We start from the raw sequence: 25,591 nt of genomic DNA on the forward strand, positions 1-25,591 counted from the left end.
GTAGTGGTTAGTGTCAGACTAGGACCTGGCAGAACAGAGTTCCAATCTCCACCCAGCCATGAAACTCTCTTGGTGACTTTGGCCAGTCACCAACTCAGGGTTGTTGTGAGGATAAAAATGGGGAGGAACAGAAACATGGACACCACTTTGAGCTCCTTGGAGGAAAGGTAGGATATGAAACGTCATGTATAAATGACTAATGCCCTGCTTGTCTTGATCCTGCTACCAGTCAACACTATTGGCTGACTCACAGCAAAATCCTGAACATGTTTACACAGAAGTAAAGTCCTACAGAGCTCAAGGGGGCTTTACTTTCACCTTCCAAATTTCAAATCCGTTCTCAAAAATTGAATGTAACTGTTAAAAAACCCACCCTCCCCTCCCCCTTCTATTTTTCATGTTGAAAGCTTTGAAGTGTCCAAATAAAGGTATGGAGAACTGAGAAGGATGCACAATGGACAGAAGACGTACTTTCCCTGCCTCAGTTTTCTTCCTCAACACAATTTCACATGTTTTGTTTAAAAAGGAGGGGCAGCAATTGAACATGAGAATGAGGTGTGGGGAACAGAAAAAGGAACCAAAATTGCCTTTAAAAAAGTTAAAACCTTCATTTAAAAATGCCCTAGAACTTTCAGATATGTATAATGTTAGGGTGCCCTCAACAGCTAGCGAAACACAGGTGGGGCAGATAAAAGGGGGCTTTACACTCCCCTATGCGCACTTAAGATTGCAACTCCATAGTTATCCATAGATATTATGAGAGGGGTTGAAGAATGTGTCTGTGTCCTGCACTTCCATCTTTTCCACAAAAATTTATCAAGCCCCCCCTTAGTTTTAAGAACATAAAAGAACGGCCCTCTTAGATCAGGACAAAGATAAATCTAGTCCAGCATCCTGTTCTTACAAGACTCTACCAGACCCCATATGGGAAGCCTGAAAGAAGTGCCTGAATGCAATAACACTCTCCCCACTTGTGATTCCCAGGCAAATGTCATTCCGAGGCACACTGCCTCCGATGTTTAAATTGGAAACTTTCCAATTTAGAGAAGCTTAGGGAAGTTTTTAATATTTAATGCTGTACTGTTTTTAACATTTGATTGGGAGCCGCCCAGAGTGGCTGGGGAAACTCAGCCAGATGGGCGGGGTATAAATAAATTATTATTATTATTATTATTATTATTATTATTATTATTATTATTATTATTATTATTATTATTCCTCCAGTGCTTCTATTTTTCCTTGCAGAGAAGGTTCTGCTCCACCTTTTGTCAGCACGCTCACCCCCCCCCTTTTCTGCAATCTTCCTGCCACCTGCTCCAAAACAGAAATTTGGTGGGAGAACACAACACTTTTGCAGAGGAAACAGCATGATTCAACACTTTCAAGCTTTGTGATTGTGAGAAACTCAGACGGAATACTTTTTATTATTATTGAAATCAAGAATTTTCTAGTGGCAAAAACATGGAAGATGAGCAGTAACACAAAACATAAGCAGCAATTTTCCCTCTTCTTGGGCTTTTTTTTTTTAAGCATCCTAATGAAATCTTCTGGAGGAGGCAAAAGGTTTTCCCTTGGTATTGTAAAGCGCTTCTATAATTGGAAGTGTGTTGCCTTATTAGCACCAATTCCTCTAATGCAAAATCTTTCTCCACTCTGAAAATACTGGAAGTGCCAGTGGTATGGGTGTTATTTTTTTAGAAACCCAACATCTGAGAAGGAAAAGAAAAATCTTTAACATCCAAAAATATACTTTTGTACTGTACAATAGTCTTCCTCCCTCTTTGTCCATTTTCTGGAATAGAATTGGCTTTTTAAAATACACACTCTTCGGCATGCTTTCCCCAGAAGTAAATCCTATGATTTTCAGAGGTGCTACTCCCAAGTTAAGTGTGCATAGGACTGCAACCTAAATAGCCAAGAGAGCAAAAATGTGCACTGATCCAATCATTCCACTGGGAATGGGTCTCATTTGATGTTATCAATAACATTCCGACAAGACCAGGGAACAAAATGTTCCAATTGCGGCAGCATCTTGATGCATTTTTGACCATTGTATGCTGTTCAAACATACTTTTGTACAGTACATAATTAAGAGTTAACGACTCGCAAGCTATCAGTGCAAAGAACAACAACTGTCCCACCCTGGCAAGCTATCCCGCCCCCAGAATGAAATATACACCAGTAACCAACATTTTGGTCATGATTGTCATTCAGTTCATTAAAACTCTTCCTCAGAAAGCAGATCTGAAGAAGCCACAAACCAATTCATCCTCAAAATGTCTGTACATAGCCAAAAATAGTTTAAATTACATATGCATATATAGATAGATATATATATGTATTCCCAAAAATACCAGCAGCTAATAACAACTGCAAACAACACAGTTTGCTTCACTGCTGTCGTGTAACTTTTATCTCCCCGACTTTTCACTATACATCCCTGGTAAAAAATAATGCATTTGAGAATGTCCTGTGGCATTTTACATGTTAAATGTACACGTTGCGAGTTAAGGAAATATACATATTGCACTCAAACAGCATTCTGCCAACTCTAGTTTCAGTTTAGTGCCTTCTGTTCACTCTTTGAAAAAGCTCCCTATGGGAGCGGATTCTGTCCTGTATGTAAGATCAAATGCGACTTGAATTAATCTCAGCTGAAGCTGGCTGTGTGGCAAAGCTGTTGGCTGATTGGTCTGCCACTCATTCAGATCACCCAATCAGTATACATAGAGGGTGTTATTTGTTTTTAAAAAAGCAAGTATGCATGGGTGGCAAGCTGAGGGAATGAAAGAAAGCAAACAAACAGCTTGGTTAAAAAAGATCAGCAAATGTAGAGGGGACCTGTGGCCTTTCGGATGGAAGGTATGACTGACTATAACTTCCATTGTTCCTGAGCACTGGCCGTGTTGGGCAGAGCTAATGAGAACTGTGGTCCAAGGTGACACCAGGTTGGGAAAGTCTGCTTTAAATTATCATAGGAATGGAGATCTTGGGGCTCAGGGATGAAGTTGCAGTCTAAAACTACCAGAGCCCTACAGGTTCTCTACCATTGCCTTGAGCCACCTGCATCAAAGAAGGTTTTCAATGACATTAGTGGTTCCTCAAAGAAATAATTTGGTCAACAAATCTCAATGACACATCCGTCACTTCAGGGTAATACTCCAGGTAGCATTTGACAAACAGAGCTTTCATTATCCAAATTTGTTACTCAGGTTTTTTCCTATGCACTTGGGTTTGTCTTCCAGGAGAACTTATGGTAATATTACCTCATGTAAACAGCAGGCCTATTTCACAGAGTTTCTGGTTCCCATAATGTTTTGGGTGCTCCTTAGAGATCACTGCATGTGGTAATCACATTATGAGGTGTAGCTACAGGCTTGTCAAGGCTCCAGGTTTGAGGGGATCCTTTAAGGCGCACTCTGGTAGGCCCCCTGCTGGGGTTACCTGGCAATGGCAGCAAATGAGGGCAGTGGCTGTAATGGTCCAATAGCTTTCCGGCAACATCTGAGTGTCTGGAAGCCACCATTTTAATTTCCCATAATGCCTTGGAATGTTTCTACAATGGGAGCATTGTGGAACATAAAAATGGTGGCCTGGAACTGGGCAAAAAAAGGTCTAATAGTTTCCCATGGCAGGTGTCAGTAGTGGGCCTTGTGGGGCACTGGGCCCCCAGAAGCTTCCCAGGGTTGCCAAATGGTGCCACTGGGCTTGACGACATGTACACAACAGCTCCCTCTCCCTCACTTGCCAGGGTACATCTGACGAAACCAATGACTAACTCAGATAAATGTGATTTGCTGACTTGACTAAAGCACCCCAGTGGTCCTTTTGAAGACAGAGCTCACTTGCCAAGAGTATTTTCTTACACAGCAAGTTTGGAAGTGCAAACTTCACAAAAATATAGGCTATGGTAATGTGAGAGTGTGCCCTGAACAATAACAATAACAACAAACTCTCAGCTAATACTGGTCATTACTTTAAAAACTGGTTGTCTGCTAGGGTGGCCCTTTGTTCCTACTTTATGGAGTGTAGTCTTCTGTTTGAAGGGCTGTCCGGTCCAAATCCAGTTTAATGATAAAGAATGCTAAGAAGGGAGAGTAGTTGAGGGGCCTTGAAGTTCCCCATCTACTGATAGCACCAGGACAGGAGATGGAGGAGGCACCCAGATCCCCTGGTCACAGTCTTCCCCACCATGGTGAGATGTACTTAATTTCAATTTCTATTTCTCAATGTGTGTCTATACATATAAATAAACAGATGCAAAGATTATGCAAATCAGTGCCCACTTTTGTCCTCTCTCCTTTTTTGGGGGGGGTGTCATGCATTTCTACTTTTTTTGGCTCTACGAGTCCGAAAGGTGGCTTCTCTGGAATGGCGCGGCATTTGGACTTGGGCCTGTTACAGAAAGGAATCGTCATATTGCAAGTAAAAAATGCAAATGGGTGAGAGGCATGCCCTTAACAGCCCTTGTCCAAGGGACTGGTCATCGTGCAAAAGATAAGGAAACATGGAAATAATCTGTAAACATGGGAAGTTGTCAGACCCATTAGGGGGCCTGCCAACAGAGTTCGCACAACCAGCCTTGGCCGGCACTGCTGAGCATATGCATGTTCGTCGCAAGAGACACTTTGGCTGTGTAAGAAAGCCATCAAGGTTCAAACACCAGAGATGAAACTTCCATATGACCTCTAAACACGATGCTCAAAACAGAAGGCCACCTTGTTGAGAGTTACCAAGTACTGGGAGACCAAAGCGATGTGTGAATGAGCCCTTCCTCATAGCAATTGTGTCCCCACCAAGATTCCTTGGGCTCATTTCAAAGATCTCTGAAATATTTACAATGCTCCAATGGTGGCAGTAAACTAGCTATGCTATGTTTTTTTTTAAAAAAAAAACAGATCCTCCGATTGCACAAATTCCCCGTCAGACACCCCACGTTAAAAAAGCGAGCACAACAGATGCTTGGCTCCTTGCGCTCACCCTGTATCAGTGGTGGTTTCTCCACGCAGGTTTCTGAATCTATTCTGATATTTTCAGGTCTGCTGAACTCACAACAGATCTACTGAAATGTATACTGATCTAGAGATTGTCAGAAAACACACACACCTTCAAACAAGACATGTCTACTGGTGTTTGGGCTTTGAACATGAATTCCACAATGGAGAATCCATAAACCCTGCAGAAGTTGCTCCTTCAAGCCAGGCAACTCAGTGGATTAAAAGCAGAGTCAAATTGGCAGCTGTGTTTAGCAAATGGCAGGATGGTCCACTCGGCCCCCTCTGCCAGAATAATTTGTATTGTCTGCCGAATCAAGTTGCTAGCCAACGAAGCTTTTTCCGAGGGTTTCTGGATGGTCCGTTTCAGACTCAGTCCAGTCCTTTGACTGGTCTGGCCAATCTGAAAGACCTGATTAGGAGATGGAGGGGTTTAGTGAGCCGAGCCAAAATCAATCAATAAGTTAGTAGTTCTCTGGACTGGCTCAGTAAGTGGATCTCCTCAGCTTCTCACACCCATCTGAAGTTCTCTCTCTGTCTCTTGTGTTGGGGGTGGGGTGGGGGAAGGGAAATTATGTGTAGCTTTCCTCCGAGAAAGCAAAAAGCAAAACTATCTTCGCCGATTCGATATTGGGCATTAAGTGTGTGGACAGCATGCTCTCCAAGGCTTTGAGGGACAAGGTGAAATTCTCTGCAGGGTTGCCAAATTACAAGAGAGCTGCTCCGATCCTTGCCTGCCAGATCTCATAATGCCAATGTTGAGGGGCTTGTACGTGCAAGTGCTATGCTGAAAAGGAAAAGCAGGGCCTGACCATCTGTGGAAATAGAAAACTTATACCTACATTCATTATAATAAGCCACCGTTGGCTGAGTGGGACACCAGACTAGCTATTTTGCATTAGGTGCAGAAGAAGGAACATAGGGTGCGAGACAGGCCTAAGGTGCAAAACCAGGAATACCTTAAGGGCATTTACAACAAAGTGTTACCTGCCTGAAGATGAAGTAGAGGAGCTTCTGGCCCAGATGATGAAAATGTAATGTGGTTTGGGCAGTTTAAGAACAGAAACTGAGCACATTCTACCCTTAAGTAATTTGTGCGCACACACTTTCCTTGACAGTGCCTGTCATTCAAATGCTTAAGAAACACATACACCTAATGTGTCCCGCTTTCACCCCATTTTCCAAGTACACATCATCAGCTTTCCAACTACACATTTTTCATTCAACTGCACGTTTTTTTTAAACACACACAAAAAAACCAAACCCCTGAGGCACATAATTCTACACTAGTTCTGATCGGGGGAGCCATTCCACTTCCTTCTGTCAAATGTTTTGGGGGGAATCTTGTGGAATGTAGATGTGGCACATAGAATAACTTAGCAAAATACGGTGTGGGGTGTACTTTACCCGAAATGGCTCGGAATGAAACGGCAAAGGTCAATCCTGTGAAAAATTAAAAATCTAACAAACAACAAAACAGAGAAGCCCACAATTTAGAACACAGTCCTAATTGTCACTAACGTTATACAGAAGGCAGTGAAAACTGGTTCTCCTCCCTGGAGCTTAATTCATTTTTTTTAAAAAAAATTATATATTAAAGCTCAGTAGCTTACGTCACAAAGACATTTCTGCTGGACAGAAGCCTGAAGAGAGAACGAGAGAGTGTTTGAGTACACATATATTGTTCCACAATCCAAGCATACGTCTATATTGAGCTATTTTTCTAGACGCACGAATGCCACTCTGTGGAAGATATGCTAGAGTGTTATTTTTTAAAATCCATCTAAAAGGTTATGAGTAATTTTCTCCATCATCAGTAATTAGAAGGGGGAGAGGGGGAAGAGTTCCAATACATGAGACATTCTCCAGTCTTTTGAAAGGCCAGCTCTTATTCTTGTAGCAAAGTTTCTCTCCAGTTAAAGCCGCCGGTTGGTCCATGAGTGAGAGGGAGGATGGGTGGGTCAGTAAGTTGCCAGAGACCCGTCTCTCCAAGTTCTTCACAGCAACAGAAACCCAAGTATGGAATCTGTGGTTCATAAAAGAGATGGATTAAAAACCAGAAGGAGTGGGAGAGAGGAGAGGAGAGGGAAACTACAGCAGAATAATTATTATAGTGCAGCATTTCTCAACCTGTGGGTCCCCAGATGTTGTTGAACTACAACTCCCATCACCCCTAGCTAGCAAGGCCAGAGCTCAAGGATGATGGGAGTTGTAGTCCAACAACATCTGGGGACCCACAGGTTGAGAACCACTGTATGCAGCACGGAATTAGCACTCAATTCCATATTATTTGCAAACAGATTCTTTTTCTGGAAGCAAATAACTCAGAAATGAGCATTAAACTTGCAGAAGTGTCTTTTATGCCATGCAAAAGCTCAAATATACATATACAGCTAGGGGAAAAGTCACAAAAATGGAACACAGCCATTAATTCTCCAGCCTTTTGGAGCTCAGACAATGGGATATGATGATCTTTGTACAGTCGGACCTTGGATCTCAAATGCCTTGGCTCCCGAACAGATCGGCCCCCGAATGATCAAAACCTGGAAGTGTTCCGGTTTTCAAACATTCTTTTGGAAGTCAGACGTCCGACAAGGCTTCCGCAGCTTCCGATTGGCTGCAGGAGCTTCCTGCAGCCAATCGGAAGCTGCACTTTGGTTTCTGAACGCTTTGGAAGTCGAACGAACTTCCGGAACGGATTCCGTTCAACTTCCAGAGTACAACTGAACTTGGAAGATTTTTCACTTGGGGGCAACAGAGGGCCCCCCTTGCTATACATCTAAAGATCTTTCCATTAGTGGTGGGTTCCCGTTACCTTTCTGACCATCTGTACAAAGTCCTTGGAATTCTGAGGAGACAGTCCTTGCAGTTGGCAAGTACAAGCTTCCAGGGAGGATGCATGGGCCACTATCAAAATGTTATTCCCTGCAGGGAGAGAACATAAAGAAATTGACACATCACAGCCACCTGTTTGCGATGAAGTTTATAATGCAAAACCAACCTCAGGAGCCTGTGATTTCGAATGGGGAAGTGGTGGGAAGGGTAGAGTGCTTAACCCTCCCCCCTTCCGACTATTTTCACTCCTTGAAATCACCTTCTAAATGGGGTTCCGAATTGGACAAGGAGCTCCCGTGAGCCAAGGGGGCTTCCTGCTTTCAGAGGTTGACCCTCTCACTCATGGAGAGTTGTAAGTAAAGGGGGGGTCATGTATTTGAGGGCGCAGGGCTTCCTCCCCAACACCTCCTCACATGACCTCCACTCAGTTATGTGCTTCTGCAGTGATGTGCCGCCAACTTGGGTGGCCATCGTGTGTAGTAGGCAAATTCATGGAGGAGAAAGCTCTCGATGGCTACTAGACACAATGGCTATGCTCTGCCTCCACGTTCAGAGTTCTAGTTGCAGGTAGGTAGCCATGTTGGTCTGCCGTAGCTGAAACAAAATAAAAAAAATCCTTCCAGTAGCACCTTAGGTAAAGGTAAAGGGACCCCTGACCATTAGGTCCAGTCGTGGCCGACTCTGGGGTTGCGGCGCTGATCTCGCTTTATTGGCCGAGGGAGCCGGCATACAGCTTCCGGGTCATGTGGCCAGCATGACTAAGCCGCTTCTGGCGAACCAGACCAGTGCACAGAAACACTGTTTACTTTCCCGCCGGAGTGGTACCTATTTATCTACTTGCACTTTGACGTGCTTTCAAACTGCTAGGTTGGCAGGAGCAGGGACTAAGCAACGGGAGATCACCCCGTTGCGGGGATTCGAACTGCCGACCTTCTGATCGGCAAGTCCTAGGCTCTGTGGTTTAACCCACAGTGGCATCCGTGTCCCATTTCGTGCATGCACACGAAAGCTCATACCAATAACAAACTTAGTTGGTCTCTAAGGTGCTACTGGAAGGGTTTTTTTTTAATTTTGTTTCGTCCACATTCAGAGGCAGGAATGCTTCCGAATACCAGTTGCTGGACGACATAGGAGGGGAGGGTGCTCCTGTGCTGGGTCCTGAGTGTATCTGGCAAGCATCCGGTTGGCCATAGTGAGAACTGGACGAGATGAGTCCCTGGCCTGATCCAGCACGACTCTTCTGTTCTTAAATGTGTGAAGGGCAAAAAGGCCTTAGCAGGACTAGCAACAAGGCCAATTTACACATGCACATTCATCATTTGGTAGCTGCAAAAATGCTCTTGGTATTACTTTTAATACAGACAATTGGGGCCCTCAACAAAATGCTGCTGCGATTCCATTCCCTGCCCCTTTTCAATTTCCCCAGTACGCCAGTCAAGGAGCATTCCATGCTCACTGAGCATGCACAGCCATTACTGGGCTGGCTTTTTTTGGGTCCCTTTGAATTTTTCTTAGGATATATATATATATAGGTACTACTACAAATCTTGCAGTTCACCAAAAGCAGCTTATACCTCCCCTGTTGTGCATGAATGCTGCAATTTGGTTACATGAGCAATGATGCTCTGACCATTGGAATTAGAGAGAATGAATCTCTCACTCCACCTTGGGGACACTCCCTGCTGCTTTCTGTGGTTTAGCTGTATGATCCTTTCAACCTCCCTTAGATGTATACGTGACGCCACAAAGCGACTTCTTGAGGATGCAATTCTGTACACCCCTGGCTTGGGAGTTAACCCAACTGAACTGAGCAAATCCTGGACTGCAAGGTGGGGTTTTACTTGCCTTTGGCTTTGCATTCACTTAGGATCTCTTTTGTTACTTGGTAGCTTCTGCTGATGTATGTATCGTATGACTCTGAAATGCCTAATTTGCTCACCGGTATATGAGGTCTGTGGACAGAAAAATATAAGTGTAGAAGAAAAGCAGGAGTGGGAGAGGAGAAGCAGAAGAGGAGGAGGTGGCCTGTCCACCTGTAATAATGCCTTGTGGGGTTGGGGGAGGCCAGGATCCAACCTTCCACCTCCGCATGAATTCAACAAACCCAACGACAATCCCAGGGATCCTCCCACTCAGCCTCCACTTCTTCAAATGCAAGATGGTTGGGATGAGAAGAAAAAGCTAGAAGGAAGCCGAACTCTTTGCCAGAATAAAAAGGGCTCGGCTTCTACCATGTGTTCATGGAGTGCAAACACACACCCAAACATACAAACACACACACACACACACACACACACACACAGGAACGGTCTCCCTCAGAAGGTGGTGGACTCTCCTTCCTTGGAGGTTTTTAAGCAGAGGTTGGATGGCCATCTGTCATGGGTGCTTTGGCTGAGGTTCCTACATTGCAGGGGGTTGGACTAGATGACCGGGGGTCCCCTTCCACGTGTATCTGTGGTCTAAAATTTTTTACATAAACATATCTAGCATTCTATAGTTCAACATGGCTACTAGCCACAGCGGCTATGCTCTTCCATCACAGATGGATACCAGTTATCAATGCCAGCTATCAATTAATACCAGTTATCATCTGAAGGCAGCCCTGTTTAGGGAAGTTTTTAATGTTTGATCTTCTTCTTCTTCTTCTTCTTCTTCTTCTTCTCCTCCTCCTCCTCCTCCTCCTCCTCCTCCTCCTCCTCCTCCTCCTCCTTTCCTCCAAATGGCCACAAACTACAGCTCATAACTCATTTGGCTCCTAACACGAGGAGCTTGCTCTCTGCCTTTTACTTTAGGCATCATGCCTCCCCCCTCCTCTTGCAAAACATCTGTCTGGCTCCCTAACCCTCCATATTGATTCTCCAGATGCAGAGATGCTTACAGAGCATCACCTTCCATGCTTCAGTTCAGCTCCCTGGCAGTCGCCTCTTTCCTGCCGTAAATCCCATTGGCCTGAGCAGGCTGCTGATTAAATGCACCACGGGTGAACTGGTTGGGCTTTTCAGCGTGCAGAACCATTACCCTCAACCTGTTGCCCTCCTCCAGAAGTTTTGAACTACACAGGAAACTGCCCGGTACTCCGACAGATTATTGGCCGACCATGTCAGCACTATGTCTACCCTGACTGGTAGTGGCTTGTCAGGATTTCAGATGGGAGCTTGTCCATCCCTACTTGGGAGATGGCCAGGATTGAACTGTGGATCTTCTTCATTCAAAGCATAATAATAATAATAATAATAATAATAATAATAATAATAATAATTTATTATTTATACCCTGCCCATCTGGCTGAGTTTCCCCAGCCACTCTGGGTGGCTCCCAATCAAGTGTTAAAAACAGTACAGCGTTAGATATTAAAAACTTCCCTGAACAGGGCTGCCTTCAGATGTCCTTTAAAGATAGGATAGCTGCTTATTTTCTTCACATCTGAAGGGAGGGTGTTCCACAGGGTGGGCGCCACTACTGAGAAGGCCCTCTGTCTGGTTCCCTGTAACCTCACTTCTCGCAGTGAGAGAACCTCCAGAAGGCCTTTGGTGCTGGATCTCGGTGTCCGAGCTGAACGGTGGGGGTGGAGACGCTCCTTCAGGTATACAGGACTGAGGCCGTTTAGGGCTTTAAAGGTCAGCACCAACACTTTGAATTGTGCTCGGAAACGTACTGGGAGCCAATGCAGATCTCTCAGAACCGGTGTTATGTGGTTCCGGTGGCCACTCCCAGTCACCAGTCTAGCTGCCGCACTCTGGATTAGTTGCAGTTTCTGGGTCACCTTCAAAGGTAGCCCCATGTAGAGCGCATTGCAGTAGTCCAAGTGGGAGATAACTAGAGCATGCACCACTCTGGCGAGACAATCTGCAGGCAGGTAGGGTCTCAGCCTGCGTACCAGATGGAGCTGGTAGACAGCCACCCTGGACACAGAATTAACCTGTGCCTCCATGGACAGCTGTGAGTACAAAATGACTCCCAGGCTGCGCACCTGGTCCTTCAAGGGGAAAGTTACCCCATTCAGGACCAGGGAGTCCCCCACACCCTGTCCCCCAAAAACAGTACTTCTGTCTTGCCAGGATTCAACCTCAATTTGTTAGCCGCCATCCATCCTCCAACCGCCTCCAGGCACTCACATGCATTCTACTACCACTGAGCCACGGTCCTTTCCCATCAAAAAGGGGAGGAATTCTCCAGATCACCTCTCACCAACCCCCGCCAGAATGGGCCATGGTCTGGGATGATGGGAGTTGTAGTCCAAAACATTTGGAAGGCATTAGTCTGGGTAAGGCTGGAGTAGAGGAACACAAGCTCCCTGTGTTCCAGCTTCACAAGGTCCCAAACAAACAAAAAATGCACCACACTGGCTTCTCTTACCTATAAGTTGTATCCACACTCAAACTGGCTGCCGCTAAGTCCACTGGAGGTATCCAGGCAGGCAGGGAGCTTCCAGCGACCCATTTCGTCCACTCGAATAAGCCCGGCTCTACACGAATCTTCAGATTATTTTCCTGCTGCAAGCCTGGGAGTTGAAAGGTAAAAAATAGGGCGCTCTGAATAAGAAACACAGTACAAGTCCGGGACAGGGACATAAATAGGACACTCCAAGGCATTTTCTCATTCCTGATTTTGCAAATATTTTGGGAGCCCTTAACTAAAAATCCACTATATTTCATCCCCTTTGGGGGATGGAGCCTCAGAAGCTGCAGGTATGCAAAGTAGCTGTAGGTTTTGTTCAGCTATAGGGTTTTTTTTTGGGGGGGGGGGGAATTTTCACTCCAGGGCATCTGTGCCTCCCCTTGCATATAAATTCCTCCTCCCCCACCCCGCCTAGTTATGGCTATCAAAATGAGACATCACCCCTGTTTGCAGAAAGGACCACCGGAGTTTCGAAGGAAGGAAGGAAGACAATATGAACAAAGCATGAAGGCAGCCCTGTATCAGGAAGTTTTTAATGTCTGATGTTTTAGTATGCTCTTATATATATACCCGGAGTGGCTGGGGACACCCAACCGGATGAGTGGGGTATAAATAATAAAAATAATAAAAATATGATTATTATTTCATCCAGCTACCTTGTTGCCATCTTCTTACCTTTCAAAATATAGTGTGCAGTCTGTACGCAGCGCAGTGACGGGGAACAGTAGATGTGGTGGATGACTGTGTTACTTTCAAGGAGGGCCTCACCTGTTTGAAGACACATGCTCAAAATAAGAGTGCATTCAGACCTGGAGAATATTGCATCAGTTTTCTTGATTATAATGCTACAGATTCTTTCTTTCTAACTACCCCACCTTTTCTCCCAAACTCAAGGTGGTGTGCATAGTTTTCTTCCTTCCCATTTTACCCTCACAACAACTCTGTGGAGTAGGTTAGGTCGAGAGGTCATGCAGTGAGCTTCATGGCAAGAGTGGGGATTTGAACCTTGTTCTCCCAGCTCCTACTCCAGCTCTCTAACCACTACACCATACTGTCCCGGTTCCTGCTAGCTGGTTTCCTATGGCCATCTGGCTGGCCACTGTGAGAACAGGAGGCTGGATGAGATGGGCCATCAGCTTGACCCAGAAGGCTCGTCTTTTGTTCATCTATTCTTAGCCAGCTATTATTATTATTGCTCTGGGTCAGTTTGCTCCTGATCAATAGTTGTTTCCTGTTTAAAGCAGGGCTTTTGCTGCTGGGGCCACAGCAGTTCCTTCGATATCTGGCAGGTAACCATTTCAGTCTTGAAACAAACACAGCAGTTTGGTGGCGAAGCAAGACTCATTTTCCACCTGCAGGGGGCAGCCGCATTGCACTTTCCAACTCTTAGGGTTCTGGTAGAAAAAACTGGCAGATTTCACTGTGACTTCCCATCTGCTTTAAGTAAAGAATCTTGCACTCTGTATGAATACAGGGCAGATATTATTTGAGCATCCCAGTTGATCTGTTCTGCTGTAAGCTGGGAACACTTCTGGCTGCAATTGTCCTATTTGGGCAGCCCACTGAAACTAACAAAACAATAGGGTGGGCTTCAGGGAGACTATCCGTTCATCATTTTAAGGGATGCTTGTGTTTAGAGAACGCTTAATAAAATAGGAAAATAGTTTGTCCGTATATAGCTGTTGTTGCAATCAGTTATTTCTCTTATAAGAAAGAAAGATTGTAGCTCATCCTTTGCACACAGAAGGTCCAAAGTTGAATTCCCAGCACTGACAGTTAAGAAATATTAGGTAGTGGGTTAGAATAATGGAGCTGGAAGGGTCCCCCTGGTCATCTAGTCCAACCCCCTGCAATGTTTGAATCTCAGCTAAAACATCCATGACAGATGGCCATCCAACCCCTGCTTAAAAACCTCCAAGGAAGGAGAGTCCACCACCTTCCAAGGGAGTCGGGTCTGTGTCAGGACTATGCCAGAGATGACAATAATGAACTAAATGGACAGACTTGTCTAGTCTGGTATAAGGCAACTTTGTACTTTTGGTCAATTAAATCAATTGATTCATCCTCTCTCAATCTAAGGCAGGGCACTCCAACACATGCTTGAGGGCTTCTTTGGAGGCCCTTGGAAACATTTGATGCCCCCTGCAGCCCTTGCCCTACCTTCCCAAAGCCAGGTGAGGGAGGTGCTGGGCTTTGGGAAGGAGGTGTGAGGGTTCTGACAGGGTCCTAGAGTCCTCCTTCTTCCTCCCAAAAGCCTAGTTTGCACTTTCCCAGCTTCGGGAAGGAGGTGGGAGGGCTCTAGGACCCTGCCAGAGCCTCATGCCTCCATCCCAAAGCCTGGTGCCTCTGCTTAGCTGCCTTTGGGAACATGGGAAGGGGGTGCCCAATCTTGGACTTGCACCTCATCCTGTGCAACAAGGCAGTGTGTGGCCCTCTTGGTATGAAAAGTAGGACCGTCCTGATCCAAGCCATAAGGATTCCTAACTGGTGCCAAATCTACTGCCTTGATTTTTCTCCCTGCAACTTCTGATTGCCAACCCACAGATAAAGGAGAGGTCCTCTAGCAACATGAAGACTCCCTAGCAGGCCAGTTTAGAGGGGCATGGCTGGAGCCTGCCCCCTTCCTACCTTCTCAAGAGACTCCCTCCTGAACACACACTCTCCTATTGCAAATGCAGCACAACTTATATTAACATCATGCCACTTAAATCAAACATTTCTAGACAGGAACATTTCTTTTTGCATCTAATTATTACCCTGACCTTTGACACCTGAGAAGCACATTTTCAGGGTATCACCCTCTTCCTGAAACTGTAATCGGTTTTAACTGTTTTATAAGACTGAATTTTAAATGGTCGTAACCTGATGGTGAAAGGCGGAACAATGAATTTAATAATAATGATACCCGAGCAACAATTCTATTGTGCTCACAATAAGGTCCTGAGGCTTCTACACACAGAGATGGGTAACTGGACTGCCCACAGTTTGCTGGGTGATAAAGCAGGCAACTCTCAGGGTTGTGAGTGATAGTCACAGGCAAAAATTCCACACGTGCGAAAATAATGCTTTGTCCCCTGCTGTATGACTAGGTGTCGAATGTCTTGCTTCCCCGAGATATTTTGCATGGAAGAAGCAAGGAGCCGGCCTTCTCACGCAGTGCTTGGAGAATCTCAGCATTGGGAAGCATCCCCAGCGACTCGTTCCGTTTCTCAAACAGGCACTCAAATCGATGTGTCACTACAGCAGCTCATGGATTTGCAGCCAAATGTGTTTTCGCTGCTGAGCTGACAGTTATGTGCAAATAGAGATCACAGCTTAAGTCGTCACCTCCAAAGTCACCCCGACAATGGCTGCTGCTCGTCTCGCACAGGAACTGGCACAAATGGCAGCACAGAAGGGCAACAGGGCCACCAGGCAAGTCTTGGAAACTGCTGCGCTCATGCAGAATGTAGGAAAATTGCAACAGCTCTCTGTCTAAACCAGCCTTTGCCAACCTGGTGCCCTCTAAATATGCTTGACTACGTGCTGGCTGGGGCTGAGGGGTTTGAAGCCCAAAACCTCTTTAGAGCACCAGGGTTGCAAAGCCTGGCTTAAACCAACCAAGCAAAGAGACTTGCAACAATTCTAGGCTCAAGGTCCATTCAGGGGCGTAGCTAGCTGCTCCGGCACCTGGAGCAGCGGGGGAAGGGTGATCTGCCCACAGGGATGGGGCAATTCACCCACGGGGCTGCAGCAGCGATTCACGCATGGGGGCACCATGGCGATCTGCCCAGGGGGTGCCGTGGTGAGCTGCCCACAGAGTACGCCTGGCAGATGCAAGCCCGTTTTGGGCAGCGTGGGGCCTTGAGCCACCATGTCACTCCCAGTCCCCACAGTAAGTGCCGCCCCCCACAGTGTGCCATTTTGTCACCCCCTCAAGGATGACACCCAGGGCGGACTGCACACACCCTCTACACCCTTTCTACGCCCCTGGGTCCATTCTCCCAATGGCTGCCGCTGCTGAATAAGATTAACCTTTGGCAGGAATAGCCGTGTTTTTCCACCTCTTTCTCTTCTCTCCCCTTCACCACACTTGGAGTATTTGGTTCAGAGCCAATACAAAATTGGTTCCCTGCCAGTTAATGACTTACAACAATAGACAGGGTGCCCAAGTGCAAACGATGTCAGTGTAAAGGAAATAATTTCTCTGAACATAAGAGCATGTGGAGAGCCTCATCTAGTTCTTACAGTGGCCAACCAGATGCCTGTGGAAAACCTGCAAAAAGGACCAAAGCCCAAGAGCCCTCTCCCCTCCTGTGGTTTCCACAACCTGCTTTTTCAGAACCATTACTGCCTCTGACAGCAGAGGCAGAGCATAGCCGTTGTGGCTCATAGCCATTGATAGCCCTTCTCCTCCATGACTTTGCCCAATCCTCTTTTAAATCCATCCACGTTGGTGGCCACCACTGCCTCCTGCAAGAGTGAATTCCACAGTTTAACTATGCGTTGTGTAAAGAACTTCAGCTTGTATAGCAAGCTGCACCAGCTGAAATCCCAGCTTCCGCTGCTAGTGTGTCTAGATGCAAAAACAAAGGGCAGGTCACCTGCACGTTTAATAGAAGAGGACAGTTCGCCAAATGTAGTTTGTCATCTAAGCTGAAATTATCTTTTTTAAAAAGTCTTTTATCTTCTCTTGGTATTTCTTCACCTATTAAACCTAAAAGAAAGACTTTTTATGTATGCAACGGCGCCGGTGCCAAGAATGCAACTAGCCCAAAAATGGAAAGAAGAACCACCACCAACAAAGGAAGACTGGCAGACGAAATTGATGGAATATGCAGAAATGACAAAACTGATGGGGAAGATCAGAAACCAAGAGGATCAAGTATTTGCTAGAGACTGGAGTAAATTTGTAGTTTATTTAAAAACCCCCACTGTAAACAGTTAAAATCATTGGTAGTGTAATGACATTTGTAATGTGAAATTGATTATGATAATCATAGATATAGAATAGCTGGACAAAGCATAAGATGCAGAAAACTTAACCTTTTAATATAACAACCAATGGGACGCAGGGGAGGAAGTCTGAAGGATCAGAGAACCTTGTAATCTAATGTTTGAATTACTTAGAGATAAAATGTATAAAAATGTGAAAATCTAATTTAAAAATTATTTTTTAAAAAATGAAATTCTCTTTTTTTACAAAGCTATTAAAAGTGCAGGAGCACTTGCACCCTTGCACCCAGGCACACTAGCAGTCAAGCACAGCTAACGGGGTGGCCCTCCAGATCTTCTTGGGTCTCCACTCCCAGTTGGTATGGCCGACAAGCCAGGAATAATGGGAGTCGTAGTGCAGCACCACCTGCAAGGCACCACACTGGCTACTCCAGGAGTAGAGGATCATGGGAAGAGGTGAGCAGGAGGGACACAGCGAGGAATGGGGTTTTTCTTTCACTGAGAACGAAATCTGAGCCAGAAGAAGAATTGGGAAGTTGTAATTTGAGGTGAGCATGACCAGCCCCTGAGGCTCATATTTCTTAAACTAGAAAATCTAGACTCTGAGCCATCTCTGATTTCCAGCTCATAACGTCTTCTTTGCAGTGGGCCTCATGCACTTTAATTCAAGGTGATGGCAAGTAGGAAAAGCCACCCCACAGTTGGTACCTCTCGTCCTCTAATACCCAAGAGCCAGAATAGTTTTGGACGAGTTGCAAGACAGAGCAAGCAGGCCTGATTTTATTATTATTACTATCGTGGTCAATGTGCTACAGCTGCTCATGTTGTGGCTGGATATTTGACAGACAAGGATCCGTTAAGAGAGCAAGAGAGACTAGAACCCAAAACTCTCAAGGAGACAAGTTATGAGTAAAGGTAAAGGTCCCCTCACAGTTAAGTCCAGTTGCAGACGACTCTGGGGTTGCAGCGCTCATCTCGCTTTACAAGCTGAGGGAGCCAACGTTTGTCCGCAGACAGTTTTTCCGGATAATGTGGGCAGCATGACTAAGCCGCTTCTGTCAAAAACAGAGCAGTGCACAGAAACGCTGTTTACCTTCCTGCCGGAGTGGTACCTATTTATTTACTTGCAATGGTGTGCTTTCAAACTGCTAGGTTGGCAGGAGCTGGGACTGAGCAACAGGAGCTCACCCTGTCATGGGGATTCGAACCGCCGACCTTCTGATTGGCAAGCCCAAGAGGCTCAGTGGTTTAGACCACAGCGCCACCTCTAATAGAAAAAGAAAAATACTGTTCCCCAAGTGGGGAGCTTACCCACAAGCCGTGCTTGAGTGCAGCCAAACACGGTGATGGGGGCGTCCTTTTCATAATCCCTGAAACCACCACTCCGTTGAGGTAGGCTGTGAGGCATATTCAGGTTTGTCCGCATGTACCTTCCTGTCAGGAGACACAGAGAGCAAGGAGGCAAAAGTTTAGGTGATTCCCCCTAGTGCATGTCCTTCAGGTAGCAGTTCTCAAATTGTAATGTGAGTTCCCCCAGCCATCCAAGAGAGGCAACAAAACATTTGGGAGATCGTGTGACGTTCCAGAGAGAGAGAAGATCCTGCAGCAGGGAGTCCCAGGGTGTTTACCTGAAAGTAGCTAGATCCCCACCTCAATACAGTTCCTCCTGAGAGTGAGAGAATGTCAATATGTCTTGTCATTCCCAAGCAGAGCTGCTCTCCATGCATTCAAAGTGTGCAGAGGTCAAAAGCCCTATGCATCAGCCACTTGGGTTGGGGGGGCAACTGAAAAGCAAACACCCTACTTTACAACTTTAAAAGTTGGGGAATGGAGTGTGGGGAATGGAGGCAGCGTGCATCCCTTGAACTTGTAATGGAATCTACCAGACTGTAGATTCTGAAGAGGACGATTGGTCTGATTGGATCTGTGGAGTCCACTTTGAAATTTCAGTAGTGCAGATTCCTCCTCTATTCCTAGCAAACTAATGTCTGCTCGCATGGCACTGGATGTCTCCCAGTAAAAAAAGTAAAACACTGTGACAGAAACAAACTCACCTTTGGCATCAAAACACTGTGAGAGCCAGTATTTCCCAAACACAACGTCCATCCTTTCGCCATGTCGGCAAACGAAAAGGCACCTCTTCTGTGGCCCAGGTGAGTTGGCGATCCTTAAGGGCTGAGGAGGAGGTTAAAAAAGCAACACCTTAGTATGATAAATAACCAGCCTTCTTTTTCCCCCTTCTGGTGTTTCAGCCTGCCTTGGAGGCAGGTAAAGGTGCAGATGAACCTTACCTGCATGCTCTGGCAAAAGATTGTGAGGGGCCCAGTATCCCCTGGTCCTTGCTCTTCCTGCAACCTTCGATCCATCACTCCGTCAGTGAACATCAGGAGGGAGGGGGACGAAGTGGCGTTCAGAATGGAATATGACCTGCCAAAACAGGCACAGGTGGTTTGTGGATGCTGACATGCATTTCATCTATTTAATGATGTACAACCCACTTTCCCCCATAACAAAGTATGTATAAGGCATCTTACAAAAGGACTGGGCAGGCTCTGAGTGAGATGATCAGCCAGGATTTCTGGGTTGCAGTTTACTAATTCTTTTTTTTTCCTTTTCGAAATAATTTTTATTAAATATTTTCTTGAATTACAACTTGAAAGTGCAATGTCTCTTTCTCTCTCTCTTTTTGAGATCATAGAGTCTCTGAGTTATGTTCAATGTTAGACAATTCTGTATCTAGTACATGATTGAAAGGGAAGAGAGGTGGGAGGAGAGAGTGGCTGGTAAATTCACATATTATTTTTCCTTTTTTCAAAATTGGTTTATGTGTGAGGTTTTTGTGGCAGCGTCACTTGAGCAGGTTCTCTTTCCATTCGTTCGCTGGTTTACATTGGCAGTGAGAGAAGACCCATTTAAATGAATGAACCATCGTTAGATAGGTGCATGAATGTCAAAGGACTGAATCTGACTAGGGAGATATAAATAAATATAGTAATCATAATCATAGTCAATAATTGATGCCCGAACCGAAAATGACTTGTTTCTCCCTCATCCGTGAGTCAGCTTGAGCTTCCCTACCACCATGCTGTGACCTTCTAGTGGCAGACTCATCCACAATAAAAGCCCTTGCCACCCATGCAAGCAGGATCAGACCTCTTACCCATGGAACACCCATGTGCCGCACTCATCTGCTTTGGTGATGTAATTCTCAGGCAGCAGCCCAGAGCACCCTGTTGCTAGCGAAGTGCCGTAAATCCAGCCTTCGCTAGTGGTGACTTGCTCCACGGGAGACATGAAGATGAAGTCCCCCGGGACCAGCTCCAGCTCGTCATCATTCTGTGGGGTGTATGGGTAGATCACCTGGAGGGTCTGCAAGGAGTGGAGAAGGAGAAAGCCTTAAGCCAACGGTGAATGAGCAGAAGAACATCAGAAACTGCCTTGTTGCAAGTCATTGGTCTATTCAGCTCAGATTGCCTACGATGCCTAGAAGTGGACCTCCAGATTTTCAGAAAGGGGACATCTGCAGCCCGACCTGGAGATGTTCGGGACTGAACTAGGAGATCTTGTTTATGAAGAGCACATGCTAAGCAATGGCTCCTCCCCAACCAACCAACCAAAGATAAATCTCTTTCCCCAGTAGCAACTGCCCTCCCTACCCTAGTGCTCCTACATCTTATGTGGATTGGCACTGGGTTGAGACAGAACAGACCTCGTGATCTGGATTAAACCCTTGGAGCCACAACTTGCCTGTGCCTACTTTATATTAAAGCAGACATGGATTCTCCTGCAAGAACAACTCCCACCCTCGCTGTGTGTTGGGAATCAAACGCAGCAACCGCCTTCATTTCCCCTAAGGGGAACAAGGAGTCCCACGCTTACCTCATGATTGGCAAATCTAATATCCCGGGAGAATATTGCAGCCACCCAGTCGCAGCCCAGCTTGACGTCTATGCTCTGAGCTAACTTCTCGAGCGTCGGCAAGTGGCTGGCTTGGAAGTGATAGGCCAGGGTGACGTGGAGCTGCTTCTTATGGGGTTCCACGTGGACATCTGCAAATTGGAAATCTGTGGTCAGTTGGGAGCCACTGAGATGACTGGATATCAGCCAGGTTAGCCTAGCTCAGATCTGGTGCTTCTGGGATGTTTTTGTTGTCTTTTCAACCCCTATTGAAGACATCCCTTATTTTTTTATATAAAAAATAAGGCTTGTAAGAGATTATTAAGGCCCCATCTGCACTATGCATTTAGCACAATATCATGCCCCCTCAAACAGTCATGGCTACCCCACAAGGAATCCTGGGAAGTGTTATCTGCTGGGAGTTTTCTGGAAACTTCCATTCCCCTCACAGACCTGAGAGGCCAGATTCCTACTTGGCCATGAAGCTCAGGGGGTGACTTTGGGCTAGTGACCGCTTCTCAGTCTACCCCCCGACCTAACAGGGTTGTTGTGGGGATTTGATAGATAAATAAAAATCTCTCTACAAAGGGGACTCTGGGAATGGTAATTCTGTGTGCAATTCACCAGCATTTTAGCACAAATCTCTCCTAATGTACACATTTGCACATCCCACTCTCCCCCCCCCACAGCATACACATTTTGCAAAGCAATTTTCCCTAATAGTGAATATGAAATACAAAAATGCATTCATATCTATATCTATATGCATTTTAATGTATATTTTAGCGCGTGCATTTCTGGATGCACGGCTTGACTGAAGAGCTGCGTTGCAAAATTTCAGAGATGTGCAAATTCCAAAGCACGGCTGAGTTCCGGTCTGCCTGTTGTTTCCGAAGGTGCAAATGAGAGAGCTTTGCCTTTTAATGCAAACTGAACGGCCCTTCTCCCCCATCTCTTGCCCATCAACGAAAGGGTTTTGTTTACAGGCATCTTGAGACACCGAGAGGATGCAGGAAGCACCAGTATTGCAAGCACAGAACAAACACGCATCTGTCAGAAAGGTTAAAGAACTGCCGAAATGTCAGCTTCCTTCTCAGGAGATAATGAATCAGAGGAAGTATAGATTCTGTTTTTCTTTTGAAGCAATGAGAGTGGGAGGGCTGAGGCAGAACACAGTGGGGCACCTCTCTCTTAGCTCAAGAACGAAAGTTCAGATCTCCAGGAGCTCAAAAAAAGAAAAGGAAAAAATGGTCTGTTCTCTCGGGACTGACTCTTGATATTTTGCATTGCAAAGTGTTGGAAAATAGAAGGAGCCACACAGGACACATCCAGAGACTGGAAGCCCCATTGTACAATCTGTTTATTTTTTGGATTGTGAATATTATTTATTTTTGTGTAGCTGAAGCAATTACAGAAATGGAAAAAAAAACCCGCCAAAAAATACAGTGCATAAAACAGAAAATATATATATTAAACAGTTAAAATATCTTGTGCTCCTACATAATCTCAGCACATGCAGAAACTTCTCTGCATGTAAACCACCCTAGGCAATCTACAGAGCAAATGAACTGCCAGAAGTGGAGGAAGTGGGGGAGTGGATCTAGCAGAGGGCTCCAGCAAGTGAGCCAAACTGCATATTGAAAACATGGTGAAGGTGGGAATAATGGCAAACTGGTCATATGTCAGGAAAATAAAAAGCACTTTACTTGTGTTACGAAGGGCATATTATACAGCATGGAGTCTGGAGCCTCTGTAACTAAAAGACTGCCACCCACTACAAGAAGCTGCCCTCCACCAGGTGTCCTTGCACCTTCAGAAAGTTAGGCAAGCACTTCCAAAGACAGGGCCTTTTTTGTGGTGGCATCCTGGTGGTCAGACTTTATTCCAATACCTCACCTGGCACCATGGATCTCTTGGCACCAGTGTTACTACAGTGTTCTAGGACAGCATGAGGACAGCAGCAAAGTCAGGACAGTGTAGTAGACATACCATTGAGAGCACTGGTATATTGCTGTCAGGAGGCCGGGTCTGCAGTTCTGCCCCTCCCTACCAGCCACTCTTGCAACAAACTGAGTTTAAAGACCTGGATATGTAAAACATTTCAGCCTAGTGCAGAAAGATCATAAGTGTGAGCAACCAGCTTACAGAACTAAGAATGTTCTTTGAGTGGGTGCCAACACAGAAAAGGCCCTGCTCTCTGTTCACTACTCATCTGCTCTTAACAGATGGGTGGACCCAGGAGAGACGTCTCACTGACTGATCTTAGAAGCAGGTGGTGGGAAACTTTAGTCTTCCAGATGTTGCTGAACTACAACTCCCATCAGCCCCAGGAAACTATGCTCAATGGCCAGGGGTGATGGGAACTGTAGTTCATCAACTTCTGGAGGGTTAAAAGTGCCCCACACCAGTCTTAAGAGCATGGAGAGGTTCATATGGGAGCAAGCAATCCTTGAGATACCTTGGCCCCAAACTTTACAGGGGCTTTCCCAACTTTGTAAACTACCCTGGGAGACTTTTTAAAATCATAAACACAAAGAAGTCTAAAAGGTGGAACAGAAACATCTTGCATTAAAGAAATAAAATATAAAAGTTAAAGAAGTTGCATCCTGCCCTGAGCACCCACCGGCTTTAGAAGTGGCTTCCATAGCAAAGTCTGCGGCAAATTTCTTGAGGACCTCTGCGCTGTCCTCCTTGACAAAGAGCCCAATGAAGTTGGACGAGGTGTAGAGCTCCAGGGGCAAAGGGACGGGGAACTTGCATCGCCACCGGGTCACAGTAGCATGGAGAGCTTCACAGAGTGCCTCAACTTTGCTGTCTTCGCACTGCCAAGAGACTGTGGTCAGTTTAGAGGCCATGATCCGATGCACCATGAGCACTGGAAACGTGTACCTTTTAAACCCCCAAATCAGTTGGATTGTCCCAAGATTCTGCAGCCCAAGAGTAGCCAACACAGTTTCCTCCAGATGTTGTTGGACTAGGGCTCCTGTTACACTTGCCTTATTTCCCCACATGTCTTTCAGTTAGCAACCCACTCACTGCATCGCCACGGCATGCAAACCAAAATGCAGTGGTCTACCAGGTGAAGTTTCCATAGCTGTTACTTTCATACCGGCAGTGAGATGTGCATGAGCACAAAACCAAAAAAAAGTATAAAGTTCAGAGAACTTTATCTAGGTTGTGTTTTTCAATATTTCCTGTAGGTGGAAGATAATTAAGAGATGCACAGGGAAAGTCAGGGAAACCTATTCAGATGGCAGCTCAGTGTGGACACTCCATGGACTAACCAATTGCTGTCGCAAGCAACTGGAGTCTTCAAAAGCTGAATGTTCCACTTTGGCCAAGATCTTCCAGCTACTTTGTAAACTGGACAGTAACATCATCTCAGAAAGCCTGCCTTAAGCAGTTTGGTACAACTTATTGTAGCTTTAAGAACATAAAGGAGAGTCTGCTTGATCAGGCCAATGGCCCATCTAGTCCACTTCTCACAGTGGCCAAGCAGATGCCTGCAAGAAACCCTCAAGAAGATGCAGGCACACCCTGCAAAGAAATCAGGAGGAATACTCATTGTTGTATAACCTCCTTGGGAAGATCAAAGGCTCAGTGAAGACCAGGCATGGTCTAACCTCCTCAGAAGCTTTGTGTAAGTCAGTGAGGACGAGTGCTCCACAAACAGGACATCTGGAAGCACTTTGGCCAACAGATCAATGCAGGCTGAAGGGGAAAGGACCAACTCACCATAAAGAACTGGCAGAGCGTGATGTGGGGGAAGATATTGTGAGCTTTGTTCTTCCCGCACAGTTGCTTCGACTGCTGCCAGAAGTCGGAGAGCTTCTGCGCTAAGGGGCCGGTGGGACGCAGGTAGAGGACGTACTCCCGAGGCAGGGGGTCATCGAGAAAGGGGTCGCATACGTGTGAAAACAGCCTGTAAGGGAAAACAGGGGGAAATGAACAGCCGTTGCAAGAGAGGAGAAGGGAAGAAACAAGTTTGGCAAATGAATGCAGTCAGAAAAGATGACCAATACAGAGGCCAGGATGCAAAAAATATCAGTCTGGAGCGAGAAAGAAACAGTCAAGAATCTAAGAGTCTTGCATGCATTCCTGGGAAGAAAGGAGGATGCTTTATGCAAGGTCAGACTAAGGATCCATTTAAAGGGAAAGCTGTCTGCGGACAAACACTGCCTTCCTTGGCCTGAAAAGCGAGATGAGCACCACAACCCCACAGTCGCCTTTGACTGGACTTCACCGTCCAGGGGTTCCTTACCTTTAAAAAAATAATAATATATGGATCCATTTACTTTAGTTTTGGCCACACTGGCTTGCTGCAATGACTCTCCAGGATGTCAGTCATGTAAGTTAGCAAAAGCTTTATGGGAAATTATGTATAATGAGTTGAAAAAAATGCTGAAGATAACTTTTGTGATAAAACCAAAAGCTTTTCTTCTAGGTATAACCAGTGGAGAGGTACCCAATGAACAGAAAAAAACTGTTTATGTACACTACCACAGCTGTCTGAATGATTTATGCCCAAAGAT

The 25,591-nt window shown here is 45.7% G+C and overlaps 1 protein-coding gene across 2 annotated transcripts in view; it reads right to left on the reverse strand.

Moving 5' to 3' along the window:
• Window positions 1-1,686: 1,686 nt before the first annotated feature.
• Window positions 1,687-25,591, reverse strand: part of UBASH3B (ubiquitin associated and SH3 domain containing B) — an 84,113-nt gene continuing 60,208 nt past the window's right edge. The window contains exons 3-15 of one of the 2 annotated variants that reach the window (XR_014214020.1): window positions 24,795-24,981; window positions 23,683-23,881; window positions 21,042-21,211; window positions 20,323-20,531; window positions 19,454-19,589; window positions 19,217-19,337; window positions 18,474-18,596; window positions 12,903-12,995; window positions 12,186-12,330; window positions 9,675-9,781; window positions 7,810-7,919; window positions 4,347-7,020; window positions 1,687-4,219 (exon numbers count right to left, since the gene is read on the reverse strand). Coding sequence is in view for 1 of the 2 variants with exons in the window: in XM_082201002.1 (XP_082057128.1) it covers window positions 6,883-7,020; window positions 7,810-7,919; window positions 9,675-9,781; window positions 12,186-12,330; window positions 12,903-12,995; window positions 18,474-18,596; window positions 19,217-19,337; window positions 19,454-19,589; window positions 20,323-20,531; window positions 21,042-21,211; window positions 23,683-23,881; window positions 24,795-24,981 (1,738 nt within the window). In the remaining variant the exon portion in view is untranslated. Of the gene's footprint in view, window positions 7,021-7,809; window positions 7,920-9,674; window positions 9,782-12,185; window positions 12,331-12,902; window positions 12,996-18,473; window positions 18,597-19,216; window positions 19,338-19,453; window positions 19,590-20,322; window positions 20,532-21,041; window positions 21,212-23,682; window positions 23,882-24,794; window positions 24,982-25,591 lie in introns of both variants that reach the window. The other variant, XM_082201002.1, reaches the window with a different exon arrangement.

Source organism: Podarcis vaucheri, assembly GCF_965113315.1.
Source record: "Podarcis vaucheri genome assembly, chromosome: 15".
In the NCBI taxonomy this organism is placed as follows: domain Eukaryota; kingdom Metazoa; phylum Chordata; class Lepidosauria; order Squamata; family Lacertidae; genus Podarcis; species Podarcis vaucheri.